The following is a 21,854-nucleotide window of genomic DNA, read 5'->3' on the forward strand; positions in this document are numbered from 1 at the left end:
TACTGTAGAAAGACTGAATCTTGTTGCCATGTCTATAAAATGTAAGATAAAAATGTTTCTGCCTTCATCCCACGCCTTTAAACCCACGGCTGCTACTTAATTAAAGTCTCGTGCCAATGGAAGACTTACAATAGGATGTGGAGGTGTCTTCTGATACTTTTTACATATGTCACATTCCTCATTAATCCCTTTGTTGAATCTTGTATGCTCATCAACCGCACCTACCTCCTTTAGTATGATTTTTAATCTGTGACAAGAAGGGTGAGCAAATTGCTTGTGTAACTTCAAGACAATTTGCTTGCTTCCATTTGGATTCTTATCACCTGATGCTGTTAACACTTCTTTAACATTCTGGTTAGAGATATCAGGTTTCATTAAAGGGATGCAATAATACCCTGATTAGGTAAACTGCAGAGCCACTGACTTACCAAAAACAATTGCTTTATCAATTTCCATGTACAGTTTCAATGGTGCCATTTTTGATGGAATGCTTGCTCGGCAGCAAGGGTATCTCACTGGAAACTACATCTGTATTAATAAAGTGGCTTACTCCAGCTATTTTGCATGGAATCACCACTCTTTTCAGTGATCTCATGTGTTGTCATCCCCGAACCTGAAACAAGTACACTAGAACTTTCATGCTCCCTTACCTTTGATCCTTCCTTTTGAGTGAATCTAAATAACATTTTGACCAATCTGTTCCACATACTGCAAAGTGTAACCACTATCTAACACAGCCCTACTAAATGAATCTGTGATTAATACATTCATTACTGGACTAAAGCTTCATGTGACAATTCCCTGATCATTATCATAATCTTCAACTTCCGAATTCTCTATGTCATGCATCACTTCAAAACCCCGGCTGTTCTGTTTTGGACAGTTCATTGCATGAAGGTATTTTCAGTCACACCTGAAGCACCTGTTAACTGTTCCCCAGGCATTGCTGGGGTTCATGCATCTACTATTGCTACTCCAATTCTGTCATTTACTGTGATATCCAGGTCTGCTAAAAATGTCTTCATGCTCATTCCTTCTGTCTGTAACTCTTCTGTTCTGTTGGTGCCAGAGCCCTGTATCTCGACGGTCTCTAAAGGTCACAATCATTGAGTTCTTCGTCTTTGTGATACCTCAGAATGTCCCATTTGCACCATTGATGCTGCTGAAAATGACTGCTTCCCCAGGAATTTTATTTTTAAAGCATTGGACATTTGATCCCAAAGTGTGTCTTTTTCTGAGAACTGGACATTAGTTAAGAACAGGAGCCTATCCATATGTGACACCTTAGCACAATCCAGCAATTTAAATGCAATCACTGAGTAAGGAGCCTCCAAATTAAATTTGTACAATCTTTTATGCAATCTGTTAAAAGTCCATGATATATTCTTCTGTGGAATGACTGTCTGTCTTTTGAAATCTATCAAAGTATGACCATGCCTTGTAGGCATCTAATATGTCATCTTATAAATTTAATCTGTGGAAGCTTAATAGAAAATTCAAAAGTTAATCGGAATCCAGCTGATGGGCATCCAGTTCACAAAATACTTTGCTTCAGACCTTACTTTTGTTAGGAAGCAACAATGCCAGAGCCATACCTTGTTTCCTCTTTAGTAAGGAGGTAACCCATGCCCAGATATTCACTTCATTTTTCCACTGGTTTAGATTTGGAGAATATCAGTGGGTAATCATACCCTGACAATTTATATTTGCTTTCAGCTATTCTTCACAGAAGTAACTCAGATTACAATCCCCTATCTGAAAAAAAAATATTAGTTTCCAATCGTCACCTTTAGGCAGCCATTCTCTGCTATCATATTAATTCTTTCTAAAGTCAGATGGTGAAATAGGAAACCTGACGCCAATCTTTTACTTAATAATAGATTTAGTTACAGAATGTAACATTACAAATGTCTGCCTCCTTCTTAACCAACATCCATTGTTCCAGAAGCGTCTCTTTATACGTGCTCAAGATACTTGATCAATGCTTAACCTGTATATCCTTAACCTTAATAACATAACTAAGGTACAATTAATATTATTCAGTATGACTTCAAAAATTGTCTTGTATTGTCATACAGTGTGGCACTACCTGATGTCAAAGATTACTTTTTCCTAGGACATGGTGGCATTAAAAGAGAATGACTTTTATCTATACTACATGATGGATGTCACTCAGTGTAGTTGATATGCCTGCTGACATTTGCTAGAGGGTAATGAAACCTGTCTTCTCATAAGAGGATATCACATTCTAAAGTTTTGACGAGTAATGGCAGGGGTTGATTTTTGCATGCCTAATTTTGGCTTCTTCATTTTAATGGAAGTCTTTGAAAACTCCAGACACAGAAGAGGATAAAAGTAAAATTAGTGTGTAATCACTGGTTGTCGTCTATTTGTAAACAAGTTAAATGGTTTCAGTGAACTGAAAAGACAGGTCAGGAATACAGCTTAAAATGTGAATGTAACAAATTGCAGCATTGTTGACCATGTATGCAGTACTGCACAACAAAAATTACGTTGTGAAAATGTTTAATTCCTGACTTTCAAATGATTCATTCTAAGATATATCGTTATTTCGCCCATGTCTTTCTCCCAGACTTTTATCAAAAAAAAGATGTTTTCCAACTCCGATCAAGTTTCATATGTACTGAAGCCCCTGTCCTTATGCGTGCAGTGTGTGAGATGGTATGCTTAGGATCAGCAATTACTCACTAACTGTGCTGTCTAAAAATGAGATCACATAGGATGCCCATGTACTCCTGACTCTTTCAGAAGGTAAAAAATAGCATGCAGTCAACGAAATGCATAACAGACTAATCCTACCAAATTTCTTTGCCAACTGGCAAAGTAAGATGCATGTTTCTGAGAGCATAGTAGTTAAAAGAATAGAAATCGCCTACAGGGACTTGAATACCCTTAATAGAAAGTATTTCTTATCCTGTGATGTGCAAGAAAACTTTTGGATGGAGTGTGCATTGGTACAGCTTCACAATCAATAATGAATTTCCAATCCATATCTAGTGAAGATGTCTAACTAGAGCTAAAGAAATTTCCAAAACTACTAAGGGTTTGTGTCCCTTAATCATTCCTCATAGGATGTTGTTGTGGAGAAGTTCAACATTGTCCCAATCTCTTTGTCTTGCTATTACTTGGCTGTATATAATTATCTTCGCCACAGAAGGTGGGTGGAGGTACCAGAGACAACTGAGTATAAGGCGACCTGGCGTATAAGAGTTTAATACGACCCCATTTTTTTTTTTTTGGCCCCAAAAACCATATTTTCACATATGCTCTGCATATAAATTGACCCCCCACCCCCCCCAACCTTTGCAGTCACGACATGCTATGGTCGCATTAGTTGTCAGCCTCAATTTTTCAGCCACAAATGAATGTTTTACTTATAAGTAAAGTGCCTTATAACTGGGTGCAAGGGATCAAGCAGGTAATACAGGCTGCGTTGTGAAGATGCGTAGGAGTTTAAATTGCCCACACAGAGTAGACCCCATGTGGCGAATGACAAAGATAGTGACCACCCACTCTGGCGGTTCATTTTTATATTCGGCATTTAAGTTGTCTCCTATTTTTTGAGGCTTCAAAGGTCAACTTATACACCATCATCTCCGGTAATATTTTCACCCCTGTTAGTCTGTTTGTCTGCAAACAATATATCTTAAAGGCTAATGGACGTATTTCAATGAAACTAGTTACACAGATAGTGTATGGCCCAAGGAAGAACAGATTAGTTTTTGGCAAAAATGTGGTTCCTGGAATTTTTAAAAAATATCTGTTAACATTGGGAGATGGGGTGAATTGAATTTTTTAAAAGAATGTTGTTTGTTTTAGAATGTCTCAGCTGCTGTGGTAGAATTTGTCACAGCTGTGAAAAATATGAGCAGAGTTTTCAGAGCAGGTTGTTGTATGTGGATCAGCTTGAAGCCACCTCAGTGAGATGGCAGCTCTTCATAAAAAGTTTCCTTTCTTCAGCTTTGTAGTTACAGAGCATCAACCAGGCAGGGAAAAGACTCGAGGAAGAGCTACGTAATTGTAATAATGTTGAGTTAACACAGCATGGCACAGGTATGCGGTCTATTGAGTGCCTTCTTCACTTGTTTAATTAATACCTGCAATAAACCACTCTATCCTGACGATTTCCAAAACAAGCACCCTAGTCTAGTTCCCGGGTAATTCTCCATGCTTTTGAATTTACTTTTTGAACTTAAGGAAAATTATTTTAGAACTATGTAAGATAAAATCCGGGAATTCCTTTATTTTGTCACAACTAAGTCAAAGAATTGAAGCTGTTGTATCTATCTTAAGCATGGTCTTGGTTGCGCAATATGGCTTTGCTTTATAAACTACATTTTTTTGGTCCAAGTTTCACCTCCTATAAAAGGCACCCATCCTTAAAATTGTTCTTGATGTCAGTAAGTTCTCCATGTCCTCCATGCTGCTGGTGCAGAAGTGGCAGTTGACCCCCTTTGCAGCATGGATGAATGGCCAGGGAATTCATTGTATCAGCCTTGTGAGCGGTAAGGCTTAACCTGGTGCAGCTAATTGGGCACAGTGTGTAGTTGCATGATAACACTCCTGTGAAACACCTTGGGACATTTTATAAATGCAAGTTTTTGTGTGTGTCTGAAGACACTGTTCATCTTTAGCTGGAAATAAGTACTTTCTATCTTCGTAGTCAAATAAATGGCTTTTTGCCTCTGTAGTGGAGCATAGGTACTCATGAGTTTAACTGGCCCTGTTTGAATTGAGAGATGGGTGGAGAGAACATGTTCTGAATCATTCCTGGGGGTGGGGGGGGGGGGGAGGTTCTGTGATTGAGAGTAGCGAGTTCCTGTAGCAAAGCCTACACCTTGATCATGTGTTTCCCCTGAGCACTTGCCCTGCCAGATGCATATGTAATCTTATTCTTTTGGTGAGCAGCCCTTGGTGAGCCTCGTCTCTTGTAGGAAAGCTATGTCGATGTTCAGTCTATCAAGTTCCATGTCGATCACTGCTGTCTTGCACATGTTATCAACAAGCTGCGAGTCGCCTGTCTATCCCTAGCACATGGGATGGTTCCAGCTTGCCAATCAAAAGAGTTGGTATTTCTGGTGTTTCGTTTGTTTGCCTGATGCATAGGATTCTGTCCACTTGTTGAGTGGAGACAATAAGCTCCAAGCACCCATTGAAGTAAGTGGACCGTGGCAGGTCAGCACCTTACTAATCGGGGACTGCCCAACTTGTGGTGGGTGGTGGCTGATCAATGGAACATGATCCCTCCCACTGTCAGAGACAGTCCATAGCACTCGTACCTCTATGCCAACTGACTTGGGTTTATCACTCTGCCTCCCCTGTTGTGTTAATGCTCTGCAGCGAAACTGGGATATCCTCTCCAGAATGCAAGCCTGGGCAAAATGTTTGGAGACCCTTGGCTGCCCAAACATCAGGGTCCTCCTCTCGGCCACCGCAGCTGAGTCCAAAGGAATGCAAAGCACTATGTTTGTTATTAGCTTGATTGCAGGAGTTGCCAGAAGGATGACATATTTGGATATCAGTCTGTATTCAGGCTCCATTCCAGATGTTTTTTGTCAGGGTTTACTCCTTTAGCCTTTCACCTCTCTCGAGATATCTGCAAGCCAATGGAGTTATTCACCCATAGCTGGGAGTTTGGTTCATGAGTGCCAGGGTGTATCCACATGCCGATGGGCCTGCACACTGCATGTCTGGGGGCCAAACCTCCTTCAAGTTTCTCTGAAGCTTTAGCATGAGGCTGCGAGGGACCCAGTTTCCATGTGTCACCACAAGGAGGCACAGCTGAAGACTTGCCGACACAGGCTGTGTACTGATGGGGAGAGACTTTCACGTTTGGCTCTCGTTTTTGCATTGCTGTTAACCCGCAGTGTAGGCTGAAAATGAGAAGCAAAATAGCATACAAAAGGAGTAAGTATGCTAGCTGTCTTCACCCACACCCAAGACACACCACATCAACCTGTGGATACATATGAGTGGCTCAGTTGGTAGCACTCCTGTCTCTGAGTCAAAAGGCCTCAGATTCAAATCCTACTCCTGGCCTTGTTGAACATGGTAGTACTGCGCACGTGAATAGAATTTGTTCTAAAATAGGTCAGTAAAATCATACATTTATCTAAGAAATTATATTTCCTGAAATAGTGCAACAACTCTAAAGCAAAATCAAACAGTTAAGGAGAGCAAAACTAATTGCAGTTATATATGTGACAATATTATCTAGCTGTTGTTACTACACAACACATGTTGAATTCAATTAGAAAAAATATTTCCTTAGAATTGTGATATTGAAATTAATCTGCACTGGAGGCCTAATTATCAAAGGAAAACAAAAAAGATATACTGTTCTATTATTAACTGTTCAAAATAGCTCCCCACACATTGACATGCATGTTTAATTTTCATGAGTAGCAGTTACACCTATTGTTGCAGTTTGTAAAGAGAGATTAACAGATAGTATGTATCAACATACTCTTGTAAGTGTTAATTACAGAGGTGATAAAAAAACTGTAGTCTCTTTAATGTTGTTATAACTAGTAGGATGTCCATACAAATTAACCTCACCAGTTTTGTCAATTGAATGGACATGGTGCCTGTAACAGCTCTGAATAAATGGAGATTGCTGTTTTCTTTGAAACCCCTTGAATTTTATTTCTTTGATGGTTAAAGCTGAATGTTTAAGTGCCACAAACTAAATATGATTTGGGAAGCTTGAGAGGAGAGGTTGTAAATGTTGTGCAAAGCCATGCGCACCTGAAAGATTCCTGCCTATGCTGAATTAGCTCATTCAGAAAATTTGTAATTCACTTCTCAACAATTGTTGGGGTAGGGGAGAGGGAGAGAATCAGCCTGGGTTCCCACTTCTGATCTTGATTCAATGCTTGCTGCAGAAAAGGGATTGGACTAGACTGTTGAAGCCTTCTGAAGTTGCATAGCCTATTGATAGTCACTATGTACACGAATGGCCAATTGGCCAAGGTAATAGATATATTTGTAACTGGGTAACTGTACCAACCACATGACTCAGTGGCTTCAGGAAGGTGAAAATTTGGTCCCAAAGAATAGGAAATTGTGCACGTCAGACAGTGTTGCCCCATCTTATTGATAAAGCTCACCATAATGCTCTCAAATCCCACCTCCCTCCCCCTCCAACTATTCCTTTCCCTGTCACCCAATTGCCCTTCTGCAGCCTATTCCCTGACGCTGCCCTAACATCCTTCCAAATCATGTATCATTTGTCTCTCCATTCTCTGTAGCCTGCTCTATCCTGAATGTTACCATCCATAACACTACAGCATACTTTATTACTTGCACCAAGTTTTGCTCTCTTATTAAACTGCCAGGTTCCACTGAATGGACCTAAGATCCTCTTTTGTGCTTTCAAATCCCCCCCATCTTGCTCAAAGATCTTCTCCAGCATAAGGGCTTGCACACACCCATTGCTGATTGGTGCTGACAAACTCCTTGTTTTTTCACCCCCCCCCCCCACACCCTCTGCTTAACAGTTAGTGGCTGTTCTTTCTTGTCCTCTGGAACCAATTCTGTCAACCTCTTCTCTTTTTACCCTCACTGCTCTCAAAGAACCCTAAAAACTACTTCAATTGTGCCTTCGCCCCCATCTCAATATCCCTCCCTTTTTCCTTCATGCTTGATATCCACAGTGCAACCCTATAAAACGTTAACTTTTAAGATTAAATGTGTGGGTAAATATAAGACCATAAGGCATAGGAGCAGAAATTAGGCCATTCGGCCCATCGAGTCTGCTCCGCCATTCAATCATGGCTGATAAGTTTCTCAACCCCATTCTCCCGCCTTCTCCCCGTAACCTTTGATCCCCTTACCAATCAAGAACCTATCTATCTCGGTCTTAAATACACTCAAAGACCTGGCCTCCACAGCCTTCTGTGGCAATGAATTCCATAGATTCACCACTCTCTGGCTAAAGAAGTTTCTCCTCACCTCTGTTCTAAAAGTTCTTCCCTTTACTCTGAGACTGTGCCCTCGGGTCCTAGTCTCTCCTACTAATGGAAACATCTCCCCCACGTCCACTCTATCCAGGCCTTTCAGTATTCTGTAAGTTTCAATCAGATCCCCCCTCATCCTTCTAAACTCCATCAAGTATAGACACAGAGTCCTCAAACGTTCCTCATATGTTAAGCCTTTTATTCCTGGGATCATTCTCGTGAACCTCCTGTGGACCCTCTCCAGGGCCAGCACATCCTTCCTTAAATACGGGGCCCAAAATTGCTCACCATATTCTAAATGTGGTCTGACCAGAGCCTTATAAAGCCTCAGTAGCACATCCCTGCTTTTATATTCTAGTCCTCTCGAAATAAATGCCAACATTGCATTTGCCTTCCTAACTACCGACTCAACCTGCAAGTTAATCTTAAGAGAATCCTGGACTAGGACTCCCAAGTCCCTTTGCACTCCAGATTTCTGAATTCTCTCCCCATTTAGAAACTAGTCTATGCCTCTATTCTTCCTACCAAAGTGCATGACCTCACACTTCCCCACGTTGTATTCCATCTGCCACTTCTTTGCCCATTCTCCTAACCTGTCCAAATCCTTCTGCAGCCTCCTCAATACTACCTGTCCCTCCACCTATCTTTGTATCATCTGCAAACTTAGCCAGGATGCCCTCAGTTCCTTCATCTAGATCATTAATGTATAAAGTGAAAAGTTGTGGTCCCAACACTGACCCCTGCGGAACTCCACTAGTCACCGGCCGCCATCCCAAGAAGGACCCCCTTATCCCCACTCTCTGCCTCCTGCCAGACAGCCAATCTTCTATCCATGCTAGTACCTTGCCTCTAACACCATGGGCTCTTATCTTACTGAGCAGCCTCCTGTGCGGCACCTTGTCAAAGGCCTTCTGGAAGTCCAAATAGATAACATCCATATATCCATATTTGGCATATGGAGTATAATGTGGGAAAATGTGAGGTTATCCACTTTGATAGGAAGATTAGAAAAGCAAAATATTACTTAAATGGAGAGAGACTGCTGAGTTCTGCAGTACAGAGGAATCTTGATGATCTCATACATGAAACCAAAAAGTTAGCATCTCATTAAGAAGGCAAATGGACTGTTGGCCTTTATTACTGTGCTGTATGGCACATACAGGATGGCATATAAAAACAAGGAAGTCTAGTGAGAACTATAACTTTACAAGGGTTGGTGAGACCACACCTGGAACAGTGTGTGCAATTTTGGTCTCACAGAAGGAGAGAGTTCTTGGAAGGAAGAGGGTTGTCTTATAAGGAAAGGTTAAGCATGTTGGGCATATTCTCACTGGAATTTAGAAGAATGAGAGGTGATCTTTATTAATACATATATCTTGAGGTGGCTTTACAGATAGATGCTGAGAGGATGTTTTCCCTTGTGGGAGAATCTCGAACTGGGGGGGCGAGAGGTGGGGGGTGGCATAGTTTCAGAGCAAAGGGTCGCCTATTTAAGATGGATGAGGAGGAACTTCTTCTCTGAGTCATGAATCTTTGGAATTCTCTATCCCAGAGCTGTGGAGTCTGAGTCATTGAACATATTCAAGGCTGAGTTAGAAAGATTTTTGAACAATAGGGGAGTTGAGGGTTACTGGGAACAGTCAGGAAAGTGGTGTTGAGGCTATAGCAGAACAGCCCTGGTTTTATTGAACGGTGGAACATATTCAAGGGGCCGAATGACCTACTCCTGCTCCTCTTCCTTATGCTGTTATGCATTTTTTATACGAGCCTTGTAGAAATATAAGTTGTCACTATCTGTGACTGTACAGCATATCTCCTCTACTCTGACACCTGAGTAGAGAGAAATGAATAGAACTTGTCAAGATGTTATATAATAGAATACTGTGAGTCTGTGATAACTGCATTGTTTTCATTTTTCTTTATCACATTGCCCTGAGTTAGTTTCATTGTGTATCATTTTTCAGCAGGTGCTTTTTCCAAAATATCACGCTGTAGGTGTTTGAGTGCAAATCCAAAGATAATTCAGTGCAAACTGACAAAAGTAACTACTGTCTTCCATAATTGCCATAAACAACTGGTCTTTTTAATGGTTCCAGTGCAGAGGAAATTAAATATCCAAGTGAATGTGAAATTATCCTCATTAGTGTCTTTTCTCAATAGCTAGATTAGCACCATTTTTGCTTACATTGAAATCCATTCAGAAAAACATGCTAACTGAATGACGGTACAGGCTTGGGCACTGAATGGCCTACCACTGTTCTTATGAAATGTATAAATTCTTTGAAATGGTTTTGAAAGGACAAGAGAGATTGTGTCAGTGGCACTGCTCCTGCTATACTCATTTTACCGGTCAAACGATCTCAAAACACCATTGATGGGGGAGCAGTTTTGTTTTACCCCACGGGTTGGAGCTTTATGTCCTTCAGTGAAAAATAATGGATAGGGTGGGTGCGATGGGGAAGAGGAATGCTCTTTTTCTGATCATCTATTGCAGCTTATAGTTGAATGATGTGATATGTTAGTGAATGAGACTTGGGTTCAGACCCCTTGGCTGCGGACTTTTTTAGTCTAACTCCATGAGGCATATTTCCACTTTCAGATTATCATTAGATTTCTCTTTTTTTAAAAAAACATTTTGGCATCCTATACATGAGTTTCAGATATGACAATGTGGTAAGAGGAGGAAAATGATGATTTTGAATCTGTGGCGCCCAAGACCCTTCACCACCATGTAACTTCTTCTGGCCCGTTGTTGACAAATCGATAAGAGCTCGATTGCCCTGATTAGTCACAATCTCCGCCATCGTTGTATCAAGCAACAAGCCGCATGGTAGAAGGCAAACTTTGGTCTTTTTTCATCCAGCAATCCCAATGTTCCTGAACTTTGCAAAGGTAGGGTGTTCATTCAGCAGAAGGAAGGGAAAGTAATGAGAGGTCAAAATTTCCTTTCTACATTTGAGCTGTAGGACAGCATTGCAGAGACCATGGATAAGTTAGCTGCTGCAGTTTCATCTTTTGCGACTAATTTGAAGGAAGAATATGCAGAAGTAATTATTTTCATGTAGGAGAAAGGTAAAAAAAATGGTATGTGGCTGTTCAGTTGTAATATGTAGTTCACTCATGGCACTTTTATATTCACTGGAACAATATGGGACACTTGCAGAAAAATAGTGTGAACTTTTAGTAATCCATTTATTATAAAATTTGTGTAAATTAGAGTCTCTTTGCTTTTAACAAATTCTGCTGTAAGAGCATGATGCTCCTTGTTATTATCCTTTCAATGTTCTTGTGACAGAGCTTGATGATTACAGAAATGAGCAGATCAATAAGTCAAATGGCCAATTGAGTCTATTTGGAAAGTCTGCTGCAAAATCCAGTAAATTGGTTGACATTCATTGTGAAAACCTGTCAAATATAAAAGCTGTTTGTCCCTTAATTTGCTGTCTTCACCCACCCACCCCCCCCCGCCCCCTTTTCTCTTTCTTCCCTCCACCCACGCTTTCTGGGAGGGGGATGAGAGCTGATGTTTTCCTTTGCAATAATATTTCTATCTTATCAGCCCTGATGCTGTGTTTGGAAGGTGTTTAGTTTTTTTCAATATTTAGCTTTATTTCTTTCATTCAATATCATATTTTCTGACTGCTTAGTCTTTTTTTTTTGCGCAGCTGGGGCCAAACTCTGACTTCTATTTGGAAATGCAATATGCTAGAACTGAATTCCTTGATGAACTCCAGGGGACCTCATCAGAAATGTGTGAAGTAGTTAAAATATGGAAGCTGATTTTCTTATCAATTTCAAAACAGAGATGAATTTCCAGGGTTCCACTGTAACTTCTGTGGAAGCTGTGTTAACTTCATTTCTCAACCGTTTCCATCTGAAGTCTGCTGGAGTTTCAGCAGGCAATCAGAACAACGTGCAGAAATCCCAGGCAAAATTGTCTATGGGGCCAATATATATTGATATATGAATTGGGTAAGGGACAGTGTATGTTTTAGATCCTAATTAAATTATATATTACCATAATATTAGGAATGTGTGAGATATGGATGATGTGTAAGTGGCCACACATTAGGATGATATGCAGTGCCCTCTAGTACTGTGTCATTAATCAGGAATAGCTAACAAACCTGACTTCAGAGACTTTTCTGAGGTCCTGAACTTGAGTAGATAAGGAATTTGCATCGCACCATGAAGTCTACAAAAGACAGTTTCATCCAAAAAACATTCCTGTTAGACTGCCATGTATGATCCAGAAGCTGAACAGGTTCCTTTTTTTAAAAATAGTGCACCTTCAGTATTGTGCTGCATTCTTTTGTGTATTATTTAACGTGTAGGTAAATTTTTGCCAGTACAGTTGATCTTAGAATAAAATTATGCATCTTTTGAAGGAACCAAGAGACTCTGGTGGTGATCTCCAATACTGCACAATATAAACTGCAGTTAGGGAGTAATTGCTAATCCTGGAAATGCTACTCATACATAATGAATAAGGGGACAGATTTTCAATCATAGGAGACTTAGCCTTATGAACACAAAAGTGTTGGAAGAAAGCCTGAAATTTAACAATTAGCATTTGAATATTATGTAGTTGAAGAAAACTTTATCCCATTCATGCTTTTCACTGTTTTTCCTCAATTTACAGGGATGGCTTGTTTGTGAAGAGCAAACTTGCCAGAATCGCATTCGTCACCTTCCGCTGAATTTCTCACGAAATGGTCCAATCTGCCAAGCTTGTACAAAGGCTACACTTAAGCAAGAGGTAACAATTTTTTCATTGATACATTGATCAGTTTTTTTTCCTTGAGATGCCAATAATGATGAGATATTGGCCAATGAGTAATTTAAATGCTCTGGCTGGCAATATTAACATCCTATCTTCCTAAAATTTTTGTATTAGATGGTTGGAATGTAGAATATTACAGTATCCAAAGAGGAAATTTGTGCAATGTTAGCCAAGCCAGCTCTAAATTAGCCATCCATTTAATCTATTCCCTGGCCCTTTCTCTATAACCTATTTATATATTTATAAGTATTCCCCTTTCAGAAACTATTATTGATACTTCTATTAATATTAATACTGGAAAAGTATTCCATGTCCTGACAAATTTAGGAACATAGGAGTAGGCTGTTCGGCCTGTCAAGCCTTCTCCGCCATTCAGTTAGATCACGGCTGATCATCTACTTCAATCTCCCACGCTATCCCCATATCTCTTGATGTCATTAGTGTCCAGAAATCTATCAATTTCTGTTTTGAACATGCTCAGTCTTTGAGCTTCCACAGCCCACTGGGGTAGAGAATTCCAAAGATTCACCACTCTATGAGTGAAGAAATTCCTCCTCATCCCAGCCTTAAATGGCTTGACCCTTAATCTGAGACACTGTCCCCTGGTTCTACACTCTTAAACCAGGGTAACCTATCCACCTATCCTATCCACATGTACCCTGTCACATCCTGTAAGAATTTTGGAAGTTTCAATGAGATCACCTCTCCTCCTTTGGAACTTCAGAGAATACAGTCCCAATTTCCTCAATCTCTCCTCATAAAACAGTGACACCATCCCAGGGATTAGTCTACTGAACCTCCGTTGCACTCCCTCTATGGCAAGTATATCCTTCCTTAAATAAGGAGACCAAAACTACACGATGCTCCAGGTGCAGTCTCACCAAGGCTCTATACAGCAAGACATCTTTACTCCTGTACTCAAACACCCTCGCGATGAAGACCAACATGCCATTTGCCTTCCTAATTGCCTGCTGCACCTGCAAGCTAGCTTTTAGTAACTCATGAACAAAGACACCCAGGTCCCTTTGGACATCAACACCTCCCAACCTCTCGCCATTTAAGAAATATTCTGCCTTTCTGTTTTTTCTACCAAAGTGGATAATTTCATATTTATTCACAATATATTCCATCTGTCATGTTCTTGTCCATTCACTTAGCCTGTCCAAGTTCCCTTGAAGCGTCCTGGCATCCTCCCCACAACTCACATTCCCAACTAGTTTTGTGTCATCAGCAAATTTGGGAATATTACATTTGGTCCCCACATCCAAATCATTTATGCAGATTGTGAACAGCTGTAGCTCTAGCATTGATCCTTGCGAACACCACTAGTGACAGTCTGCCATCCTGAGAATGACCCATTTATTCCTACTATCTGTTTTCTGTCTGTAAAAAAAAAAAAAATTCTCAATTCATACCAATATATTACACCAATCCTATGTGTTCTAATTTTGTTTACTAACCTCTTGTGTGGGACCTTATCAAAAGCCTCTGAAAATCCAAATATATCACATCCGCTGGTTCTCCTTTATCTACGCTACTAGTAATATCCTCAGAAAACTCCAACAGGTTTGTCAAACATGATTTCCTTTTCATGAATCCATGTTGACTCTGCTCAATCATATCATTATTTTCCAAGTGTCTAGTTATCACATGCTTTAAAATAGATCCTACATTTCCCCTACTACTGATGTCAAGCTAACAGATCTGTAGTCCTGTTTTTTTCTCTCCTTCCCTTCCTAAATAATGGGGTTACATTTACTACTTTCCAGTCTGCAGGAACTTTTCCAGAATCTACAGAATTTTGAAAGATAATCAGCAATGCATATACTATCTCTATAGTCACCTCCTTCAACACTCTGGGATGTAGCTAATCAGGTCCAGGGGATTTATCAACCTTCAACCCAATTAATTTTTCCGCGTACTTCCTCCTTATTAATACTAATTTCTTTAAGTCCCTCATTTTCACAAGCCCCTTGATTCCCTAGTATTCTGGAAGATTTTCTGTGTCTTTGCCTATGAAGACAGACACAAAGTAGTTATTTAGTTTCTCCACCATTTCCCTATTCTCCATTATAAATTCTCCAGTCCCCGCCTGTAATGGGCCCACATTTGTCCTATAGCTGATCTTTTCCTTTTCACATACCTAAAGAAGTTTTTACAGTCTGTCTTTATGTCACTCGCTAGCTTGCATTCATTTTTTTCCATTTCTTTATCAGCTTCTTGATCATCCTTTGCTGGATTCTAAATTGCTCCCAATCCTCGGATTTACCACTTTTTCTGGCTGCCTTATAAGCCACTTCCTTTGATCTAATGCAATCTTTAACTTCTTTTGTTAGCCACGGTTGATTCACCTTTCCTGTTGGGTTTTTGTGTCTTAGAGGAATGTATATTTGTTGCAGACCAAGTAATACTACTTTAAATACTAGCCATTGCCTGTTTACCATCATTTTTTTGTGTATTTTCCCATTCCACCATGGCCAACTTGCACCTCATACCTTCATAGCTTCCTTTGTTCAGATTTAAGACCCTAGTTTCAGAATGAACTATATCACTTTAAACTTGATGTAAAGTTCTATCAACTTATGGTCACGGTCACTATTTCCTAGTGGCTCCATACAACAAGATTATTAATTAGCTTTTTCCCACTACATAATACTAAATCTAAAGTAGCCCAATCACCAGTTGGTTCTTCAACATACTGCTTCAGAAACCCATCTCTCACAAACTCCAGGAATTCATCCTCATAGCATTAGGTTTACCCAGTCTATATGTAAATTGAGGTTATCCATTATTACTGTATTTCTCATGTTACATGCAGCTCTAATTTGCTGATTTATACAGTGCCCAACGTTACTACTACAGTTTGGGAGACTTTAAACAACTCCCACCAATGTTTGCTGCCCCTTGCTGTCTCTTAGCTCCAGTCAAACTGATACTACATCTTAATCCTTTGATCTAAGATCCTGTCCCACTAATGTACTGATCTTGTCCCATTATTAACAGTGCTACCCTACCTCCTTTTCTTTTTTGCCTATCCTTCCTAAATGATGAATATCCACAAATATTCAGTTTGCAGTCTTGGTCATCCTTTAATCATGACTCCATAATGGCAGTTAAATCATGTCCATTTACCTCTGTTTGTGCCTTCAAATCATCTACCTTATTGTGAATGCTTCATGCATTCAGATGGAGTGCCCTTAACTTTTCTTTTTAACATTCTGCATTCTGATTATACTTGATACATGACTGCGCTTCATCTGCCTTCTAATTTTGCTTAATTCTACTTCCTGTTACCAGTTTTGTTTCCCTCCAATCTGAGCTCATTTTCAGGTTCCCATCCCTCTGCCAATCTAATTTAAACTCTCCCCAACGGCACAAGCAAATCTCCCTGTGAGTATGTTAGTCCTGGTCCTGCTATGGTACAACCCGTCCATTTTGTACAGGTCCCATCTGCCCCAGAACCAGTTCTGATGCCTCAGAAATCTGATGCCCTCCCTCCAACACCAATTCTCCAGCCATGTATTCAATCATCAATCCTCCTATTCTATGCTCACTATCACGTGGCACTGGAAATAATCCTGAGATTACTGCTTTTGAGGCCTTTTTAATATACTTTCTAACTCCCTAAAATCTGCTCTTAGGACTTCATCCCTCTTCCTACCTATGTCGTTGGTACCAATGTGGGCCATGACCTCTGGCTGTTTATCCTCCCCCCAGAAGAATGTCCTGCAGCCAATCTGTGACATCCTTGAACCTGGCACCAGGGAAGCAACATACATTCCTGGAGTCATGTCTGTGGCTGCAGAAATGCCTATCTGTTCCCCCAACTAATGAATCCTCTATCATTATTGCTCTTCCACTCTTCTTTCTTCCCTCCTGTGCAGCTGAGCCACCCATGGTGCCACAGACTTGGCTCTTGCTGCACTTCTGAGGAACCATTGCCCTCACCAGTTTCCAAAATGGAAAACCGATTAGCAAGCAAGATCAGCTCAGGGGGCTCCTGCACTACCTGCTGGCTCCCTTAGCCTGGCGGTTACCCAGTCCTTCTCTGCTTGCATGCTCCTAACCTGCGGTGTGACCATCCCCCTCTCTTTAAATAAATGAAATTCAATGTGTTCTCTTCATTCTTTTGGTGATTATAAATTTACTGACTTGCTGGCCAATAGAAAGTTTTTCCCTATTTACCTTTTAAACCCTTCATAATTAGAACACCCTATCCAATCCCTTACACATTGTTCTAATGAAAAGACGCACAGACTTGAGTCTCTTCTCTTGTCTAAAGCACTTGAGCATTGATAGTGTACTAATTAACCAGTCAGTGCAGAACATAATAGGTTAGGTATATGCTTGTGTCATGGCAGCCCCTTAAAATAAATGCTGGGCTCATTAAAATATTAAAATAGGGGCCCTGTGCTTGTACTGGAACCTTCTTAGGAAATTGATGCCTGGTAGCATTTGAATTTGCTCAACCTTGCCCCTCTTCCCACAAAAGCATGGTGTGAACACTCAGGATGGGATACTGCCTCCATTAAGGCTGGTTTTCAGAAAAGTCATTTGTTTTGGCTGAGTTAGCCAATGGATTGAATTTGCAATTGGAGTGCTGACTATTGGCTGCAGCTGAAGGGATACTGAAAAAAATGGGAATGCTGGAGTTACTGTTGAGGCTGCAGCAGCAGCAACAAGCATGGCAGCACAGATCGTTGCAGGCCCAAAGAAAGCCTGCCTTCCAGCATCCCAGTGTTTTGCAATGGAAAATCTTACCAGGACATGACTGAGGAACAGTGTATGAAGAGGCTGCACTTCATTAGGCAGATAGGGGCCTGTTGTAGCAGGAATTGGAATCAAACACCAGGGCGCGCACAATGCTTATGGCTGTGAAGGTTACAGTGATCCTCAATTTCTATTCGGCAGGCTCATAGCAGGCTGCAACATGTGACATCAGCAACACCATTCAGTTGGCTTTCATGATGGCCATAGAGCAGGTGATGGAGACCCTGTTTGCCCAAAGGGAACAATGTATTACTTTCTGAATGCAGGTTATTATTTAGGAGGAGAGATTTGCCATTGAAATGAGCATTATTGAAACCTGAGACATTATTTCAATATGTTACCATTTCTTTCTGTTAATTATGTTTGTATTAAATATTTAAATCATTTTGGTTTCTACCATTCTGCTGATATTTCTGATGGTAAAGCCAAAACATGCACTGTTATTTGAACAGAAAAATTAGTTCTGTAAATCTGAATTTTTGGTCTCCATTTTTTTTCTTCAAATACCCACACAGCTCTCCCTTTAGATGCTGTCACTGTCTTCAAGGTTTTGGGCTAGATATTGTCTTTGAGTTCAGTGTCAGCGGACACTGCTGTAAGTGTTCTTTACATCTCTATCCTTTACCAAGGAAGAAGATGCTACCCAGGCCATGGTGAAAAATGAGGCAATTCAGACACTAGAGGGTTCAAATTTGATCAGGAGGAGATACTAGATAGCTGTTCATACTTAAAGTGGATAAAACAGCAGGACCAGATGAGATGCATCCAAGGATATTGACAGAAGTGAGTGTGGAAATTGCGGAAGCACAGGCCATTGTTTTTCAGTCTTCCTTAAACTCAGGGATGGTACCAGAGGAGAATTGCAAACTTTACAGCCTTGTTCAAAAAGGATTTAAAGATAAGCTACTACAGGCCAGACAGTTTAACTTCGCTGGTGGAAACTCCGAGAAACAATAATTTGGGACAAAGTTAATAGGCACACGGACAAATGTAAGTCGATTAAAGAAAGCCAGCTTGGATCTCTTAGGGGAAACTTGTGTTTAACAAACTTGCTGGAGTTTTTTTTGAAGAGGTAACAGAGGGTTGATGAGGGAAATGCTGTTAATGTGGTGTACACAGACTTCCAGAATACAGTACCGCACAACAGACTTGTGAGCAGACTTATGGCTCATGGAATTAAAGGGACAGTAGCAACATGGATTCAGAATTGGTTGAGTGACAGGAAACTGAGAGCGGTGGTTAATGGATATTTTTCAGGCTGGAGGAAGGTTTGTAGTGGAGATCCCCAGGGGTCAGTGTTGGGGCCCTTGCTTTTTCTGATGTATATTAATGACCTAGACCTTGGTGTACAGGGCACAGTTTCAAAGTTTGCAGGTGATACGGAGCTTGGAAGCATTAAGAACTATGAGGTGGATAGTGTAGAACTTCAAAAGGACATCGCCAAGTTGGTGGAATGGATGGACAAATAGCAGATGAAGTTCAATGTGAAGTGATTTATTTTGGTAGGAAGTACGTGAAGAGCCAATATAAAATAAAGGATACGATTCTGAAGGGAGTGCAGGAGCAGAGGGGCCTGGGTGTATATGAGCATAAGCCATTGAAGGTGGCAGGACAGGTGGAACGAGTGGTTATTAAAGCATACAGTAATCTAGACTTTATTAATAGGGACATAGAGCACAGGAGCAAGGAGGTTATGTTGAATTTGTATAAGACACTAATTCGACCTCAGCTGGAATATTGCGTCCAAGTTCTGGGCGCTGCACTTTAGGAAGGATGTGAAGGCATTGGAGAGAGTGCAGAAAAGATTCACGAGAATGGTTCCAGGGGTGAGGAACTTCAGTTATGAAGATAGATTGGAGAAGTTAGGACTGTTTTCCTTGGAGAAAAGAAGGCTGAGAAGAGATTTAATAGAGGTATTCAAAATCATGAGGGGTCTGGTCAGAGTAGAAGATAGGGTGAAACTATTCCCACTTAAGAAAGGATCGAGAATGAGAGGACACAGATTTAAAGTATATGGTCAAAGAAGCAAAAGTGATCTGAGGAAAAGCTTTTTCACGCAGTAAGTGGTTAAGTTCTGGAATGCACTGCTTGATGGTGTGATGGAGGCAGGTTCAATCTAAGTATTTAAAAGGGAATTAGACTGTTATCTGAAAAGGAAGAAAGTGCATGGGGGATGGCAGACACGATGGTACTAATGGCCTCTTTCTGTACTATAACAATTCTGTGATTCTGCGAACTGGAGGGGCATGTTTATCTGTCCAAGTTAAATGATGGTATGATCCATATATGTTGCTCCATTACACTGATGTATCATATTTGCTGTCACATTCATTTTACACCCTTTACAGAAAGAAATAACTCTAATCTCTGTAGGGCTTTTACATCCTCAGAACATCCCAAAGTGCTTCATGCCAATGAATTACTTTTAAAATGTAGTCACTCGTGTTAAGTAGTTGTAGCAGCACGGCAAGATTTTGGTGGCGTTGGTTGAGGGATAGATGTTGGCTAGGGCACTAGAAAAATATTCCTGCTTCACTGTTCTTCTTAAAATACTAGCATGGGATCTTTAATGTCCACTTAAAATGGCAGTTGCGGCTTCAGCTTAATGTCTCATCTGAAAGATGGCATCTCTGGCACCCTTCAGTACTGCACCAAAGTGCCAGCCTAGGTTATGGTTTCAAGCTTTGGGATAGCTCAGGCCAACATACTACCACTGAGACAAGCTGACACTTACGCGGAGACTGAAAAACTCTCCATCAAGCTGAGACATAACTTCAGACCAACAACTGTTTGTTTGACATAAAATACATGAATAAACACAACAGTTTTCACGGTGAGAACAATCAGTTTCCTGCAGATCTTGGTTATAGGCAATAATAAAGCCGCTGGTTATAGGCAATAATAAAGCCGCATTTGCTGAATCTATAAACCTAGCTCACTTCTCAATTCAAATATAGCAGGTTCCAAACTATAGGCAACTTCTTGCTGATGTCTGCCAACCTATAGCTTACTCTGCATCTGAAGTAGAGAGAGAGACAAACTTCTCTGTCCCCTGCCCTAAGTCTTTAAGATGAACTTAGCTGTCATTCAAAATTACAACCTATTGATGTATGAGCATGAGGCTTCCTAACCTCTGGAATTCTCTTCCCCCAAAAGATTGTGGATGTGGCAACCATTGGAGCTTTCAAGAGTGAGATAGGTAGTTTTGTTAGGATATGGTGCAAAGTAAATGTTCCTCTGCCTCAGCTTAACTCCCAGCTTTGCGGATAGAATGGTGCCTACCTCCTTGGGTGTATCAATGGTGTTCCCACAATAGCCTGAGTGTTTGTGCACAAAAATACTTCCTGAATAGCAAACTAACACTGATAGTTGCTCTGGTTATTGTTGGGGGCTATTGTTGAAGAAAAAAAAATGAAACTTAATCTTGTTAAGTTTCATATCGGGCTATTATTAAAATTTGCTCCTTATAAACACACTGTGGACAGAATCTTCGGCTCGGCGGGCGGGGCCCGCTCGTCAAGGTGTAAAATGATGCGCGGTGACATCACCGCGCGTCATTCAGATTTTCAGTTCGGTGGGCGTGCACCCGAGTCAGCTATGTGCCCGCCAAACTGTCAAGGGCCTATTAAGGCCAGTTAACTATCAATTAAAACAATAAACCGAGCTGCCTGTCCTTAAGGTTGGCAGGCAGGCGAAGAACCCAGGCGGCCTTCGCATTTTTCATGGAACCTCATCCACAGGCGGGACTTGGTTCCATGAAGATTTTTAAAAGTTTGAAAAATTTTCAATAAAATTTCTAGACACGTCCCAGCTCATGTGATAGTTTCACATGAGGGGACGTGTCCTGAAATTTTTTTTTTTCCTTTATTGAAATTTTTCAAACTTAAACTAATCTCCCTGAGACAGCTCTGTGCCTCATGGAGATTTCTGCACTCTTTCGTGCACATGCGCAAAAGAGCGCAGGCCCGGACTCAGGCAACCACCCTTGTCCGCACAGGGAATGCTCAGCGCTTCCGGGCGTGAGTCACGCTGGGTGAACCTTAATTGGCCTGCCACGTAAAATGGCAGCTCCCAGCCGATCGCGAGCGGTGATCAGCTGCACGCACGCCCACGCCCGCTGCCACACCACCCCCCTCCCTCCCCAATGGGGAGGAAATTCTTCCCTATGGAAACACCTTTTTTGTAGTGTGAGAAGTATAAAGGTCTTGGACCTATACAGGCCAATCAGCCCACCAAAATTCACCCCTTGAGTACCTTTAACCTCCTAGCCTAGCAAACAATTGCCTATGTAGTACCTCTTAAATTCTGTCCCTATGATCTGA

General features: G+C 40.9%; 1 protein-coding gene across 1 annotated transcript in view; it reads left to right on the top strand.

Annotated features, from left to right (window-relative positions):
* The window catches only part of pola1 (polymerase (DNA directed), alpha 1), a 253,947-nt gene that overhangs the window by 168,483 nt on the left and 63,610 nt on the right, over nucleotides 1–21,854 (top strand). Inside the window, exon 35 of the mRNA XM_078559832.1 lies at nucleotides 12,622–12,738. Within this exon, the coding sequence (XP_078415958.1) occupies nucleotides 12,622–12,738 (117 nt within the window). The remainder of the gene's footprint in view (nucleotides 1–12,621; nucleotides 12,739–21,854) is intronic.

Source organism: Cetorhinus maximus, chromosome 16, assembly GCF_964194155.1.
Source record: "Cetorhinus maximus chromosome 16, sCetMax3.hap1.1, whole genome shotgun sequence".
In the NCBI taxonomy this organism is placed as follows: Eukaryota; Metazoa; Chordata; class Chondrichthyes; order Lamniformes; family Cetorhinidae; genus Cetorhinus; species Cetorhinus maximus.